The sequence below is a fragment of the Palaemon carinicauda genome, chromosome 42 (genome assembly GCF_036898095.1).
Source record: "Palaemon carinicauda isolate YSFRI2023 chromosome 42, ASM3689809v2, whole genome shotgun sequence".
NCBI classification, from domain to species: Eukaryota; Metazoa; Arthropoda; class Malacostraca; order Decapoda; family Palaemonidae; genus Palaemon; species Palaemon carinicauda.
In genome coordinates, this window is record NC_090766.1 from 60,414,226 (window position 1) to 60,430,976 (window position 16,751).

At 33.3% G+C, this 16,751-nt stretch overlaps 1 protein-coding gene across 7 annotated transcripts in view; it reads right to left on the reverse strand.

Moving 5' to 3' along the window:
* The window catches only part of LOC137632978 (uncharacterized), a 129,323-nt gene that overhangs the window by 13,959 nt on the left and 98,613 nt on the right, over positions 1-16,751 (reverse strand). For 6 of the 7 annotated variants that reach the window (XM_068365120.1, XM_068365122.1, XM_068365121.1 and 3 more), the window contains exons 9-10: positions 15,300-15,419; positions 6,910-14,140 (exon numbers count right to left, since the gene is read on the reverse strand). In XM_068365120.1, coding sequence (XP_068221221.1) covers positions 12,860-14,140; positions 15,300-15,419 — 1,401 coding nt within the window. In that variant the 3' untranslated portion in view covers positions 6,910-12,859. Of the gene's footprint in view, positions 1-6,637; positions 6,782-6,909; positions 14,141-15,299; positions 15,420-16,751 lie in introns of those variants that run through there. The other variant, XM_068365123.1, reaches the window with a different exon arrangement.

Genomic DNA, 16,751 nt, shown 5'->3' on the forward strand with positions numbered 1-16,751 from the left:
GTATGACTTGTTGAAATGATTCTGCACATAAATTACTTGTTTTTGGTATATTTTCCATAGTGATCCATTCAGTGCTAGCCTTGGTCATCTTTATCTTTCTTTGCATCAATGCAAGTTTCTTTGGATAGGAATTAGGAATTTGGGTTGAATAGCCCAGCGCTATTCAGCTTCATAGTACACCTATGGTAAAATCCAAGAGTTACACTAAGGTAAATGTGAAGAGGTTAAACAGATGGAAGTGAGGACAGAGGTAAAGTTGAAGGATATAGGATATAAAGCAAGTGCAGTTAGGAGCCAAAGGAACACTAATGCCCCATAGGTGAGTAATGTCTTTAGGGCACTGGCAGCAGTACTCACCTTTGGGTATTGCAGGTTTTTTATTTTAATCTAAATTTCACTCCACAGCATTGCAATGCATTTATGATCTAGTTTTCACAAATTTTGTACCCTCTCATCCTAAAATTGCGCACCAATGAAACCACATTTTGAATAGATTATAAGCCACATATTTGGATACTATTAGCTTTCTAACCATAAATGAAACTTAACTTGTAATTGAAAGCTGTCATCAATCATATTGGGAGCAACAAAAATTAAGACTTACCTTTTTGTTATCCATTAATAAAATTACAAACACTAACCATTCACTAATTCCCAGCAGCACTATTATTGAAAGTTCAAACCATCACTTCCTTAAAAAAATATAGCTAAATTTAATCAACAATAGTAGTTAAGGATCTTACCTTGATGGGCTCCATGCAAAAATCAATATACAACATTCACCAGTAACCATCTGTGCATTTAAAAAAAAAATAGATGCTATTTAAATGACACAATGCAAACAGTACTACAGCAAGTCAAAATAACAGGCAGCAAAATACCACTGACGCTAAAGGGTTATTAATAGGTTCTCTCACACCAGTTTGAATGGTACCTCTACAAAGCATGGAGGTTTCCTACAAAATGATCTGTTGTTTTGATAAGGTTAGATAAATCTTCTATGCTGTGTTCAACAGTATTTTTATACCACCACCTTATACACCATGCTTATAGGTCAGGCTCTTACTTAGTTGGGAAACAATTTTCTTGACTACTTTCCTCCTAAATCAATTGTGAACAAAATGCTTGTTCCGAGGGATGAAACGTGACATGAGAATTTACTAAATGATAAAATCTAATAGTTAATACTGTATGGTAATTTAAACAAATAAGGCCACCATAACAGATTCATGATGTAGGAGTTTTTTTTTTTTTTTTTACTCTTATTAACTTCTTGGACTTGCCGCTATAGTATTTTAAAGTACCAATAGCAAAATGAGTAGAGTAGAGAGTAGAACGTAGAGAATAGAGGTCCCCCCCCCTTTTTTTTTGTTTCTCGTTGATGTCGGCTACCCCCCAAATTTGGGGAAAGTGCCTTGGTATATGGATGGGAATAGCAAAATATTTTAATCTGATTAGAGCTAACTATGGTTTTCACAAAACAAGCTTTGGATAGCATACTGAAAAGTCCAGCCTTTGTGATTGCAATTGTTTAGATAATCAGCAATTTAGCAGTTGGTTACGTACCAAGATAACTTAGGGGAGATGAGGTCAGTATAGCATGCTTTAAACATTTGTATAAACTAAAAGTTTGATTAAAAATTCTCAATTGCATAGGATCATTAGAAAAAAGATACAGTATGCCAAAATAACATCTAAATTAACAATGGTTGTTGTTAATAAAAGGTTTCTTATATAATGATCCTTTTACCTAAATTTCATAATCATTCAGGTATATGCATATGCTCATCAAATTGAACTGCACAAACCTCTCATTAGTGATTAGTTGCAAGTGTCTTTTTATTCAACTGTTTTTAATTATTATATTTTACTAATATACTGTAACCATTCATTGAGGAGGATTTAACACTTCTCACTCTCTCGTAAAATCAGAAGCATTTAGGAATTAAGAGAACTGACTTGTTTCACTCAACAATAAGGCACCAACCAGAGATGATTTGGAGATGCCAGTCTAAAACATGTAATGTAAACCTTTACATTTGTGTTGGCCCAGATTATTTTGAACAAAAGCTGTTTAAATATTTCACTTAAAATATTTCAATGGTTCTTAATGCAAAGATAAATCTAAAGCGTCTTTCATTTGAGAGCTTTTTAGTCAAATTCATTTCCCCATATCTTTATTACACTTCATGTTCATTCGCTTATAGTTAATAGCAACATGTCATTCACTTTTGATCAATACATATTTATCAAGTGAATTTTAAAACCCGTATGGATTCTGAGCCCCTCATTATGAACTGCTTCTTAGTATCTTTGTAGTGTATATGAGTCTTATATTTGACCACTTAAAATAAGGAAAAAAAAAGGTTGTGATTTGATTTGTATACTAACCTCAGGTTTAATATGTTAGATATTCAGGTTGCATGTGGTAGCTTTTGAAAATGTTTGACATACTGTAGTCTAATTACTTTTGAAGTGTGCTTTCCACTTTAAACAAGTAAGTATATAAGGGAAAGATTTTTAAATTTTGGCAGAGATGTCAGATCCTTTTGAATTAACAATAATCTTCTTTCTGTCTGCTGTACTTTGAAATTTTTCTTTCTTACAAAAAACTGGAAGCCTACTGACAAGTTCCTATCATGTTGAGATTAATATGATGATGGGCACATTATAGGACTCAAGCACTATAATATAACTATATCATTCAAAAACACTATACTAAATCATCGCTAGTTTCTAAATCCCATTTTATAAATTATATAGTTAACTGCTATCAGGAATGATGTTCAACCTTTGACTATTCTTCGTAAAAAAAACACCTTTTCCCGTTATAGTTGAAAAATATGGTGTTGAATAGTACCAGGAATGAGACCTGCTGCGAGCACGATTTTTTTTATAAACAATGGCAGGTAGCCTAGGACATGTCTGAGTACAATAAAAATGAAGACCTCAAAATAACCATTCAATTACAGTCTTTGGATGTCTAATGACTTTAGACTCTTCCTTGATTATGGATACATGTTCAGTAGCCTCATTATAAAGACTGCCTCTTTGTTTTGATTGTCTGGTAAGAAGCTAGTATCAATGTTCGAAGGATTTTCATTAGCCTTTCTTCTGAACCATTCTCCAATATTTTCAATTCCCATTAGTGTAATTCTTGTAAACATTAACAATGTACCAAATCACTTTTCCTTTGAACATTTATTACCAGAGGTCTTTACATATTTTGTTAGCTCATCAAAGCAAGATTCTCCAGTTGCTTCCAGTAAATTGTCTACCACAAAGAAAAAAACCTTTCTTCAATGTTAAATTCCCTGTCCCTGGATTTTTCCATCTTCCAACTTCTGGTCTAGTCAATTGACCTTTTCAACAATTTCATTGCATTTGTGGTTCCTTTCATATTCACAACCAAGCTAAGTGCTAAAAAGAAAATTCTTATTCGTCCATGACATTCGAGAATTACTAAAGACGTACCAAACATTTTACGGGTTGTTTTACAACCAATCCAATAGTTTTCGAGGTAGTCCTGAATACTTATATTCCCTAAATTTCATAATGTTAGAATAATAATGTACATTTCCTTATTAATTTTGAGTTTTATAACTTTCCTGACATAGTGAAAATTCTACTTATGAAGAGAAATAAAGTGTTAATACAATTCTTATGATCCTCAATCTTAAAGTTACGCTAGGAGGTTATTTGTATTCTATAATTAGCACTGTACTGGCTAGAGTTTAATAGTAAGGATACCCATTTTTATGGATTATGGACTATTATAAATTTCTTATATTCAATTATATATAGCAATTATTTAAGAAAAAAGATGACAAAACTAAATCAAAGGTTCCAAGATAACAAGTGAAACAATCCATTTTAGGTGAATACAATCAAGGTGATTGTTACCAATTACCAATAACTTGCTTGGTTCTACTTACACATTGTGCTTGGATTTTAGAGCTACACAAATTGTGATTGGCTTAAATATTTACACAAATTGTGATTGGTTCATATATTTACAAAAATTGTACTTTGCTCTAACATTTATGCAAACTGTGCAAGTCTAACAATAAAATGTGCATGATTCAAACATTTACACAGATTGTGCTTGGTTCTACAGTATATTTGCACAAATTGTTTGTTTGGTTGTGTTATTTACACAAATTGTGCATCCTATTATTTACACAAATTGTGCTTGGTTGTAATAAATAAGTTTGAGTACTAGCGGGTAGCACTACAATAGATTATAGCTTTGTGGAAAGAAATGGAAGGCCCACTGAAACTTTGTTTCATTCAACAACCCTACACCAAATAAATGCCAGAGTTTCTAAGACCTACATCATCTTAAAAAAGTAATGTTGAACAATTCATTTTGGCATGTCTAGTTCGTAATATAAGACACATTTCCAATGCCATAACAATAGTTATCTTTAACTAGTTTAACTACACCGTCGTACAAGTTATTACGTCGGTTCTTTCCCTTTACTTGGACACGAAATTAGTAGTACAGTATTCAACTCTTCACCTATTACATTCTATGTATGATTCCCTAGGCTTACCTACAAGTCTTGATTGTGGTATGATCTTCAACTACTTCAGAAGGAATCTTATCAAAATCTCTATAATTGAAAATTTATACTTTTTCTTTTTTGCTGCTTGCTCATCAACCTGTTTCACAGTCCCGTGTCTCCAAGGTAACAAGAGTTTAATTTGTTACACAGAACAGGGTTCAACCCCTTTACTATTCACAAAGCAACCCTCATAGGTACATTAATTCTTTAACTTTTTCTTTTCTTTTGCTTCTTTTCAGGCAAAATTAACTTTTCCAGCCTTGTCAAGATTTATAAGTGAGCGGTATATTCGGTACATTTTCTGTTATTGCTTCTTTACAAAGTCTACTACTGTTGTTGTTCTCTCTAACACGAAGCCAAACCGAGTCAACAATGTTTAGTTTTGTACATTTTCTAATATTTTCATAGGCTGTCAAAGTCCTCTGCAATTTACACACTGAAGAACAACCCTTATAGCATTGTATACCATACTGGCAGAGATGTTATCCCCCTCTCCCTTCCCTATAATAAAACTTCAGTTCATATGTTGTGTTTCTCAAAAACTTTATGAAACCTCTCTCTAAATTCTTTATTCCTGTTGTGATTGAAATTTGAACAATTAATATGGCTTATACAGCTATAAAAAATTGGTAACTATTTGGCAAACATCAAAAGAAATGTTTTCCCATGTGGAATACTGTATACTTAGTAGTCAGCTTCAATAACTTGGCTTCACTTCACAGGATGCTAAAGAGACATCTGACTGCTTTACAACAGGTAACGTTGTGTTTAGCAAGAGACAGTTGGAAATGCTGCCTGTAAAGCAAAGTTGCTGAACTTGTAAAGATGTGATCAAAAGCATTTTTATTAACTAAAAAGTGCAATACAAAAAAATATTATTTGCTTTACAGCACATTCGTAAAATGAATAAAAATGTTTTTGATCACATGTTCACAAGCTCAGTGACTGTTTTACAGGCAGTGTTACTAAGTTTCTATTTTGCTATACACGGTGTTACCTGCTAGAATTTACGGCTGTTAGACATCTCCTTGGCTTCCAGTGAAGTGTGCCAGAATTGATGAAGCCAATTGTACCTCCAACCCGCATTGCATGCATTCTATTTCTAGTCTGAAAAAGGATATTAGTAACACTATTTTCATTTTAACTGTTCTTTCCTTTTTCATCTACTTTCATGAATCATAAGGATAGGTTTATCTAAATTAAAGTTTTCTACAAGGTATTGTAATTTCCACAAGAATATAGCAACCAACAATTGTAACAGTGAAATTAACTACCAGCCAAAACTGAAGCATTCTACTATAATCATGATAAAAATCATATAAAAATACAAAATTATCATCTTTATACACAGGTATTCTACTATGCCACTGAATCTAACTTAGCTTTCACATATATAACAAAAAAACCTAACTAAAGGTAAAATATGAAGTATAAAAAGTACCCTCTGAGGGAAAAATGGCAACTACAGTACAGGAATGTCAAATATCACAAGATCACTACGCCTTACTTGCCCTTAATAATAAAAATGAATGCCAATTATCGTTTTCAAATTCTAATCACTAAGCATATTTTGTACACTAAAACCAAGCCTACATACTAAGATTATGAAAAAAAGCAAAGCTATAAGGAACAGAACTAATGGTAGAGTGAGGTTTTACTCTTGGGAATCTAAAAACACATAGGGGGTGGGGAGGAAGATAAATACCATGCAAGAGCACAGGTAGTTAAATAAGAGGGATCATGGCAACTTAAACCTCAACAAGCTCAGCCACATACTTTGCTTTTCTTTATTTTATTGCAAGCTAACATGCAAATACAGTATATCAATTTACAGTACCATGCATTGGAAATACCACTACAACATAACCCCAAGTGCACTACCTTATACAGGTGGGATAACAGGACCTAAGAACTACTTGAAACATTTACTCAATGACATATAATTAAGTTAGCACTACATCAAAAGAGTATTAAAAGAATTTCAAATACCATGTTACCAGAATGCTAGAACAAAGAATTTCAAGTATTAAAGTGTAAGAGCAATCATTCAAGAATAGCAGCTTACACACCTGTAGGGGGTTGAAATGATGGTCGTCGGACAAAACCTGAACCATGCAAAGGTGGGAGTCGGAGCCCTCTAAATTGCTGCACACCCACGGCATCACATATGGCCTTCGTCGGGTTTGTAAGCTGCCATTCTTGAGTGTTACCTACTGTATGTATAAACAGGGGAATTAGTTCAGTTTTCTTATTTTCTAACCCACCCACCTCACTCTACCAACACCTATCAATAATCTAAATGAGAGTGGTTTAAAAAATAAAGTGAAATGATAAAATCAAATGTCTTAAGTCTTTTATTATATTCAATATTGAAATACGTAGCTGAACAGCAGCTACTAAGTAAAGAGCTTGACAATGTAAGAATTAAAGATAACTTAATGACTTTGACATTAAAGAATGACAAGTATTTCCATTGCAATCATGATTATTTAAACACATCCAAACATACCATATTCTCATCAATTTTCCTACCACTTGTGTATAAGAGATAATTACTCAAGACTCTGTCAACTGTATATATTTAGTAATGTGTGAAACAATATGCAACAATTAATGTGACAATCGATGTCATTTCAACATGCTAAACACTTAGCCGCTTTCATATATCTAACGTTATTACAAGTCTCTTTTTTATTTAAAACATTACATATAAACAATACAGACTTAAAATTGTACTGATTATTTTGAATTACTGTATACGGTACTTGAACAATCTTCCTCACAAAATTAAGATTCCCAAAAACAAAAACCAAAAATAATACAAAACAATAGTAAAGTATCTTGTGTACAATGATAAGGAGTTTAATTTTTCTTTAATCAATTTGGTAACTAACCATTTACATAATTATATAGTATCAAATCTCTTTAGACCTCTCATGTCATTCTTTTTTTTATAACCGCAATGAATAAATAATGGTCAATACTTTTCAACAATTAACATTACCTATCAAAGTTAACATGATAATAAATATGGTATTTAGAAAAAGAAAAACAGGTTTTGCATATCAATATTAAAAAATCGAATGACTTGGGTACTGAAAAAAAATTCTGAAAATCTATAACCAAACTCCACTTTATAGATAAGGTTAGGTGGGTGATTAAAGAAATGTACAATCTATGAAATCATAAATTTCTTCAATAAATGACAAATAACTTCTAAAGCACCATAACAACTAACTTTTAATACTGGCAACATTCATTAACTTCCATACCATTTTACATCTAACTCCGATTATGGCTACACCATCTTTCACATCTTTTAATTCAACTTTTAACACCTGTGCCCTCTCAAAGTTGGACTGGAAAACATAACATTGAAAGCCTTGAAACATGAGCAATACAACCTTAAAAGAATTCAAGATTCCAGCTCAATAATAGAGTACTATACTGAAGTAGTAATAGTATATTAGGTTATTTTGTTTCATTTGACAATTGAGAACCTATGGACCACCTACAATAAAACTGTATAACCCTAATATTTTGGATGCAAAAATGACTGTCCCAAGACAGATATGGTTGACTAAGAATAAATTAGATTTATAGTTTGGGTCACTTAGCTGTGGCAGTTAGGGACACTTTGCATGACTAGGAGTTAAAAGGCAAGAAAAAGTTCTTTTTTAACACAATGAATGTAAAACAAACCTCAGTTCTACAGGACTGTACTCAGAAAAACAAATTACAACTATTGAATAAACTAACAAATTTCTGTTGAAGTGTACAGTATTTCACATTTTTAAATCAACACTAGTCAATCATAACTACTTTGATTCATTTTGTAGCATGTAACCCAAGACACAAACCTAGCAATCTTTAAATAAAATCTAGGTGCAAGTTGATAAATACTATTACAACAATTGACAAGGAATGTATCGATCTTATAAGCAAATGCAGTAATTACAGTATAGTAAAAGTTAAAAATTTAATAATAAACTTGTTATTTCTATACTCAACGCTAGTATTGTTTCTTTTGAAGCTTTGCTTATATCAAGTTAAAAAAAAAGTTTTCTTTCCTTTCTTTTGAGATAATCAAGATGTTAATGGTAATAACGAGTGTCACTCGTACCTGCTTTTGTCTTGTATGCTTGATAATCTCCAATTATCTTGACATCATTAATCAGGGGGAGGGAGAGAGGGCATGTACAGTATATGAACATCAGGCAATTAAAGAAATATATTTAGAATGTATTTACGTTTATGAAACTCCCACAATGTTCATTGTGATGGCTCGTACACTCAGATGAGGGGGGTCCGTTAATGCAGGCGAGTTATAAGACATTTACAATTAAAAAATAAATTCATTTATTAGGCTAGACTATTTAGTCAAGTAACACTAAAAATCCTTGTCTAAATACTGTACACTTTATCAGTGTGATCTAAAAGGAAAATAATGAGCATTTAAAGCACATGAATTTTGATAAGCAAACCATGATTTATCTAGACAATTCTTAGCAATACCTATTTGATATGCCGCCAAACTATTAAGGTTTAAAGGTCGCACATGAATGGCAGAGGCAAGGGACAGAGGCAATGCCCCAGAGACTGACCAGTGCCCAAGGACCCTCTCCACCCATGCTAGGACCAGGCACTGGCTTCTGATGACTCAACAGGTAAACCTATAGGCTTCCCCAAATCCCCCATCCTTAGCTCACAAGGATGACGAGGTTGCATATGCTCTAAGAAACTATTGAGCTTGAGTGGGTCTCGAACCCCAATTCTCCAGCAGGTTGCCATGCAGGGACATTTCCAATAAGCTACCAAAGAAAGGTTTCAACAAAAATCAAGAACTGTAAACTGTAGTTCATTTTAAAAATCATGAACCTTAACCTTAATGTCTTTCATCTGACTTGTTTACACCTTAATTACAAACAAATCCAGGATAAGATATCCCTTATAAACATTATCCTAAATAGCACTTTTAGAACCTAAATAATTGAGTGGAGTAAAGAGCAGTCGATCTACATTCACCCAGATCGTTGACGAGACTATTGAAAGGAAAGAAAACGGGGCATTTTTATTTTGGAGGGTAAATGCCAAATACATGCCAAACTTCAAGATGGAAGCAACATGAACATTAGGGGAGGTTCAGAGAAATATTTAATACTTTGAATCTGGGCTATTTTTCCACTTAAATAAAGGCAAGTGTTACAAAACAAAAAGTAATAAAGAAAATTGTAGGAAAATGAAAAGAAAAATAGCTTTCTTTTTAACAAATCTCAAATGATTTGTTTGATCAAGAGACATTCTATACTGTACCCTTTGCTAAATACAAAATTCTATGCCCTTAATTAGTATATTCCTTAAATGTGGCTAATGTTGATATGAATGTTCAAGTTTCAAGATTGTTTTAGAATATAACATAGCCCTTTGTCATCCTACCACTCAATTTTGACTTTCATGCTCCTAAAAAATTACCACTTTCAACTAAAAACATTCTCCTTTAAATTGTCTAAAGTAACTATTATTATCAGAGTATAAAGTTTGATGCTGAACTACTTAAAGGTGGTTAATGTAACACCTATACTCTGTGACCGATGTTTTCCTTATACAGTACCAAAGTAAATGTAATATTGTGCTTGCCATATACAGTATGTAATTTCAGAACATGCAGCAATTGTCAAGAACTTTAGCTTCTCAATTAATGAACAAGACTGATGAATAAAAGAAACAAAAAGACCAGTCTAATATAAAAAAAATTATAAAACAAACTCATCTGGCAAATTAGCATTTAGAATCCTCAAATGCTGTACCATGGTTGCCTAAAAATATAAGACATCTAAAAGATTATTAAAATAATCTTAGTCATTAAAACTTTGCAAGCAAGTCCTGTCTTTCCAATCACCATGATAGATATCAACTTTGACCCTGAGTGACATGAGCAACATTGGTACTGTATAATATAGCGTAGTGTTCAGAGCACAAATATTTAGTCTAATATTCTATGTAGGTTTTAATTTCATATTTAGTATACATATTTCTATCAGTAACAAAAAAAATTCATTAGTTAACACATTACAGTAAGTGATCATAAAACTATCAAGATTTTGAAGTTCCCAAATTTCCAAACATAATACCAAAGCGAAAGAAAAATGCCAAGTTTTCGTAAAACTACCAAATACTGTACTTTAAAACTTCACTATTATACAACCTGCCAATGTAAAGCAACTAATCTTCGAAAAGCATTCAAAATTTTTCTAGCATTACCAAAACCCTACCATCAATTTATATCCAAACTGATTATACGTTTTCTAATAATTAGACTTCACAAGCAATCAGTTTCAGCAACCATTTCCTGCTAAACTATTGCTAATCTTTCAGCCATCTTCATTAAACTCCAAACACAAAAAATAGGTGAAAGGAAAACTTACTGATGCGAACTAAATAATACATAAGAAAACAATATAAAATGTCAACCATTGATGCCCTTATGGTAAATAAACACAAGATACTTGTGACCTTAAAAAGTTATTAAAAACATAAAAAAAACCTATTTTTGCATGTACTTTTCAGCTTTCATATTAAAACAAAACCATAGTTCAGAAATACCTAATGTATCTTGAGTATTTAACATTAGACAAGAGGACAGCATAACTGCCGTGCCCAAAACAGAGCATGTCCTAGTAAAAAATAAAAAAACCTACATCAATGCATGGAAAATACTCCTTAAAATGAAGCCAATCTTGTAAATTAAAATCAACAGTTAATATGAACACGTTTCAGAGTTTGAGCGGGAGTACAAAAAATATAAACTATTCTATACCCTTATTCAAAGGATTTTTGGACAGTTGAATAAAAAATTCATTACAGTACTGTAATACAAATTGATAAATACAATACTTTTACCTAATTTTCATGTTTCATAGAGGTCAAAATGTCCTAAAATAAAGGCACTATCTAAACACACTGCTAACCATATGAGAAAATGTTCAACAGTAATACTAACTGTATTTTATGTCTTTTATAAAGGGGCTGTAAAAAGACCATCCTCTCTAAACGAGCAGTATTTGATCACATTTCATAACAGGTTTTTCAACCTCTATATACTGTAATACTGAACTGATTTTGTGGGGACTTTTGCCATCATAAAATGACTGGAATGGTAGAATTTAACCACTTTGCAACAAAATTGCTTTCACCCTATATTCTTGCAAATTTACACTAAAAATGTCTTTACTGAAAAATATATTCAAATTCTGTATAGCACATGTCAATAGACTTAGTTACTAACCAAATAACAAAACTAAACTGACTAACCAAGGACATTTGGAGCAAATATAACAATCTAAAATTTATATCCAATCCTACATGAATATAATGAAAACACAACTGATAAAACTTAAAAAAATTACTGGATATCAAAACCTTCTCTACTTACAAAAAAAAAAAAAGGTTAAGCACTGCATTATGCTATCTGAACTGAACTTTTCCTAAATAAACAATAGGAAAAACTTTTGTCCAACTTTGCCTACAAAACATCCATCTACAGGAATCCCCTTTCCCTATCCAATAAAACACAAAAAATGTTCCCTTCATTTTCTGATGATTAACTACCTTCCAAACTTTTGTGAAAATCTGTTATGGATATGAAAGAGGCAAAATAACATAATGCAATGGAAACGTTAAATTTCAAGGCTAAAATTTGATTTTCAAGAATCCTTTCATAAAAAAGCACAGTTGTACTTCAAAATTTACCGAGATTCAATAAAGGCATAGATGAGCATTTACGGATTACTTGTAAGAGGGTTATATCCAACCAGGAATCTTCATAAACCTTAAAACGAACAACTGTTTGCTTTGGTATCTATTTGCTTGTTTTAATGGCCATATTTTTTATATGACAACGAAAGTTTATGACAATTCATAACACATACTGCTGAATAATAAAGTATACTCAACTGGCCCTAGCATGTCTTTTATAAAAGTAAAAAAACATTATTCAGTTGAGCATGGATGAAAATATATACTTAACACATTATTACCCTGATATATAAATGGTTATACTGTACTATGGCCTAGTAAGTGTTGATATACAAAACTAATTGTCAAACCCAATACTGAGCAACTTCCCAAACTAACAAATCAGTGGACTGGAGCACAACTTTAAATAGTGCTTGTGTAGAAAGACACATTATTAAGGCACTTCTAGTACATATTTGTATTGTATGAAAATGTTGTCATTCCAATAATCAATTGAACCTGACACATTGCATGCATCTTAACCAGAAAAGAGAGAGTCACACGGACCCACATTGCTCTACCTTCACTGAAACCTTTTGAACATTTAAGGCAGCAGCTTTTCTGGCCACATCTAAACCATCAACCACTTTGCCAAAGACTAAACTGAAAGAAAACTTTTTAAATTCCCTATCCTCACACCATATCATGAACTGTGAACCTATCATGCCACGCCCTGAATCGCTAGTACCTACGCCTTTAAATCTCACCATACCAACTTCATCCTTGAGAGGGCACAGATCTGCTTCAAAAGTGCTTTTATCATACGCTGAATACCCTCCTGTGCCATCATCATTCTCTACATCACCACCCGCAAGAAAACCTTCTCCACTCTTGAAAAAATGTGTCCCTTTATAACCATATCCATTCTTGCCTGTACATAAAGCCACAAAATTACCACACATCCTAGGAGCTTTATCAGGCCGTAATTCAAACACAATACGTCCCAACATCACTCCATCTACAGATAATACCATCCAACAATGGGGGAACTTACCCGTTTTTACCATTGGCGACACAGGCTTTACAATGGGCATCTTTGCGGAATTCTCAGGAGGAGTAGGAGGAGGAGGAGTTGGCTTCGCTGGTTTCTTTGCAGCATCTACATACGACACTGGATGGGGCTCTTTCTTGTCCGTTAATGAATCAAGTTCTTCTCTGCCATTTTCAGAGGGTTCCGATGCAAGAAGAGAAAGATTGGACAACCCTAAAGATAGGGCAGATGTTACGCAATTGGATCCAACACCAGTTGCACCAGCAGACATTCCAGCAATGCCATCACTGGAACCGAGCAATGAGCCTGCTTCAATGGCTTCCGTTGTCTGCAATATGTGCTCTAAATTTATATTACTAATTTCATGGCTCTTTAAACCACCTAATTTACCATGACTTAAACCGAGGCTACTATCTAAAATCGAAGTGGACGTAATCGATGGGGGCATATGGGACTGCAATGAGCTAGCAACGGAAATGGGAGTTTGTTGGTTAGGACTTATCGGACTAATCGGACTAACAGAGTTAAGTTGCAGCATTCGAGACGATAAAAGATCAGACAGCATATAGAGAAGCAAAACGTTTGCGTTATTTCCATACAGTGCATGTTGCTCTAAAGATGAGTTCATAACAAAGGCTTCCTCATTTCTGAACCCTATCGATGAAAGCACCGTATCCAATGCGGACTGTTTCAGTTTTATTACTATGGCCTCTGTCGCATTATTAATAGCCGTTATAGCAGCGCACTGATTAATCTGGGAAGAAATAATGGAGTTGTAAGAATGGACCTGAAAAGGAAAAAAAAAAGTTTAAGAATATTTTAAAAAATCAATCTTTAATAAAAAATTGTTACATAATAATGTATACAAGTCACTGAAAAAAAATTCAGTGGTATAAAACAAAACAATAGTGGGAAAAATAATTTTCTAAAACAATGAATTTTATAACCAGTTTCTAAAGATACAATATTCAAATTTCCTAACCTTTACACTTTAGAAGGAAATGAAAGAGATTCCATTTTCTCTCACACAGAAAACACCACAAAAAGGAAGATGGGCATTAGATCAGCTTTTGATAGGATAAGTAAAGAAAAGCAGAAAAAAAGACTATATGCAGATGAAATAAACGTAACGGAAAAGTTCCACTTCTGAAGAGGTGAGGTATTACCTCAATGAGGTCCTCTGAGTGGATTGATATATCTGTTAGTTATTTACACCATTGATGAGATATGAGACTTAAAAGTTGCATCCTGTATAAAGATTCCTAATATGGCTAATGGCATTAAGAATTGGTTTACTGTACTACAGAATTTTGCCAAAAAGGTTGACAATTTGCTTTGCCTCCCCTACTGTGAATGGCTGAAATATACCTTTTGCAGCATTATCAAATTCTACTACATCTACAAAATATAAGAGGGCTTGGTTCCAAATTTTCCAGAACCCACTAAATTAAAAACGTTTGCACTTCAACTTCCCCATAAACTTAGAATTAGTGACAGATGCACTTCTTCTCAATATACTTTACATAACCCAGTTGAAATTACACATAGATTACCTTTAGACCTCACAGCCACTAATCTGTGGAACTACCTAGCTGAGACTGAACATACACTAGTACATTTTCTGGATATGTTACACATGCCTGTTAATGGTGATTTAGATAACCATTCCATTAGCCAATAGTTAGAACAAAATTCTTTTCAACTTGTTCCTTAGTATGAAATGATGATTTTGTTAAAAGCCTTTAGAAGAGATCAAGATAGCTTCGATGTATTTTGCAACCCAATTCTAGGATTCAGATTCTGTCCATAGAAGAAATCAAAATGGCTTGAATGTATTTTGCAACATAATTCTAGGATTCAGAGAGAGAAAAAAAAAAATTACCAGATTTCTGTGAAGCATTTGAAAAATAAAAACCATGAGTAATCATGTTATAACAAATACTTACAGTTTGGAGGGATTCAATTATCTGCGGTAACGAATTTTCGTCGGTTAGGGCCTCGCTAGCCCTCGTTAGGTCAGCTAGATGCTCTTGTAATACTGCTTCTTCAAGCTGCTCCCCTTCTACCTACAATTTTGAAAATAAGGTTTGATGAGATCAATTTAAACAAAAACTTATCAACAGTACATAGTTTAGTCAGTCTTAATTTGTTCTTTAACCATAAAAGTCTTCCAGAACACATTCTGTAATGTGTAATTGCAGTGTACTTTTGATTATATTTAATGAGAATTTCTATTTTAAGCAATCTCTACCTTTCATTACAATTACAAGAGGTCAAAGTACACATGACCAAAATCAACTGCAAATATTACACACTACTACACAAAACTTAATATCCCTCCAGTGAAATATTACACAATACAATCCTACAGAAGTAGTAATCATGATAAAACCATACAAATTTTCCAGAGTAAATCTGCCAAATGTTGTAGCCAAAACTTCTGAAAGTACTAAAGGGGAAAAAAAAATCTATATTACTCTTTGAGGTAGTACAAGACCGTATGCATTCCCCACACACTAATACTTTTAGTAGTAGCATTCCTTAAGCATAGCTTAAGATGAGATTTTTTTCCATTTAAAAATATTTTGGTAAATATGAAATGTTAGCAAAGTCTATCCCTGATAAGCTTCAAAATTTCTTTTAGTACTACAGGTACTGCTAATACAGACAGGTATTGCTAATACTCTGTATTATGTATTTTTAGATGTCTTCAATATGTGAGGCACTTCAATGTTTTTGTTCATAAATTCCTACCCTAGTACAATGATGATTTTAGACATGCTTAATTTGAGAAGCAGGAGATCTGTCACTACTTCTGCGAACCACATCCATGAGGTGTTTAAGTACTCCAGGTGTGCCCCCACCCTCCTCGGATTTATTTGTAAATGGCAAGATCTCTGGAGGTGAGGTTTGTGTGCTAGCCACTGATGCTTCCAACAACTCTGAAGGGATCACAAGCATGGGAGACCATTTTCTCAAAGGATAAGGTTAGTCACAGAAAAAATATACAGTACTCAAAAGATCCTGATCTTGCGGGGAACAACTGCATTAATTTCCTGATACAAAGGTTCAATGTGCTATCAACATTCCGATCCTCTATCTTCTGCCAGGCTATGCCATTGGGATACCGATTCAACGCAATTCTCAAATTGTGACAAAAGGAAGTCAACTGTCTCAATCCTGGAGCATAGCCTACAGGAGGGGGGCAGAAGTCAATTGTCAAGAAAACTTAGAAGGCGAATATCAACTGAGTATGCGCACCAGAACAGATAATGTTAGTGGAGTCTTTTCATATAAATTTCAAGTGAACAGTGGAGTACTCCAAGGGAATGTGTTGTCACCTATGTTGTTTATGATCCTCATGGATTTTGTAATGCAAGAACAGTTGGGGATCGTGG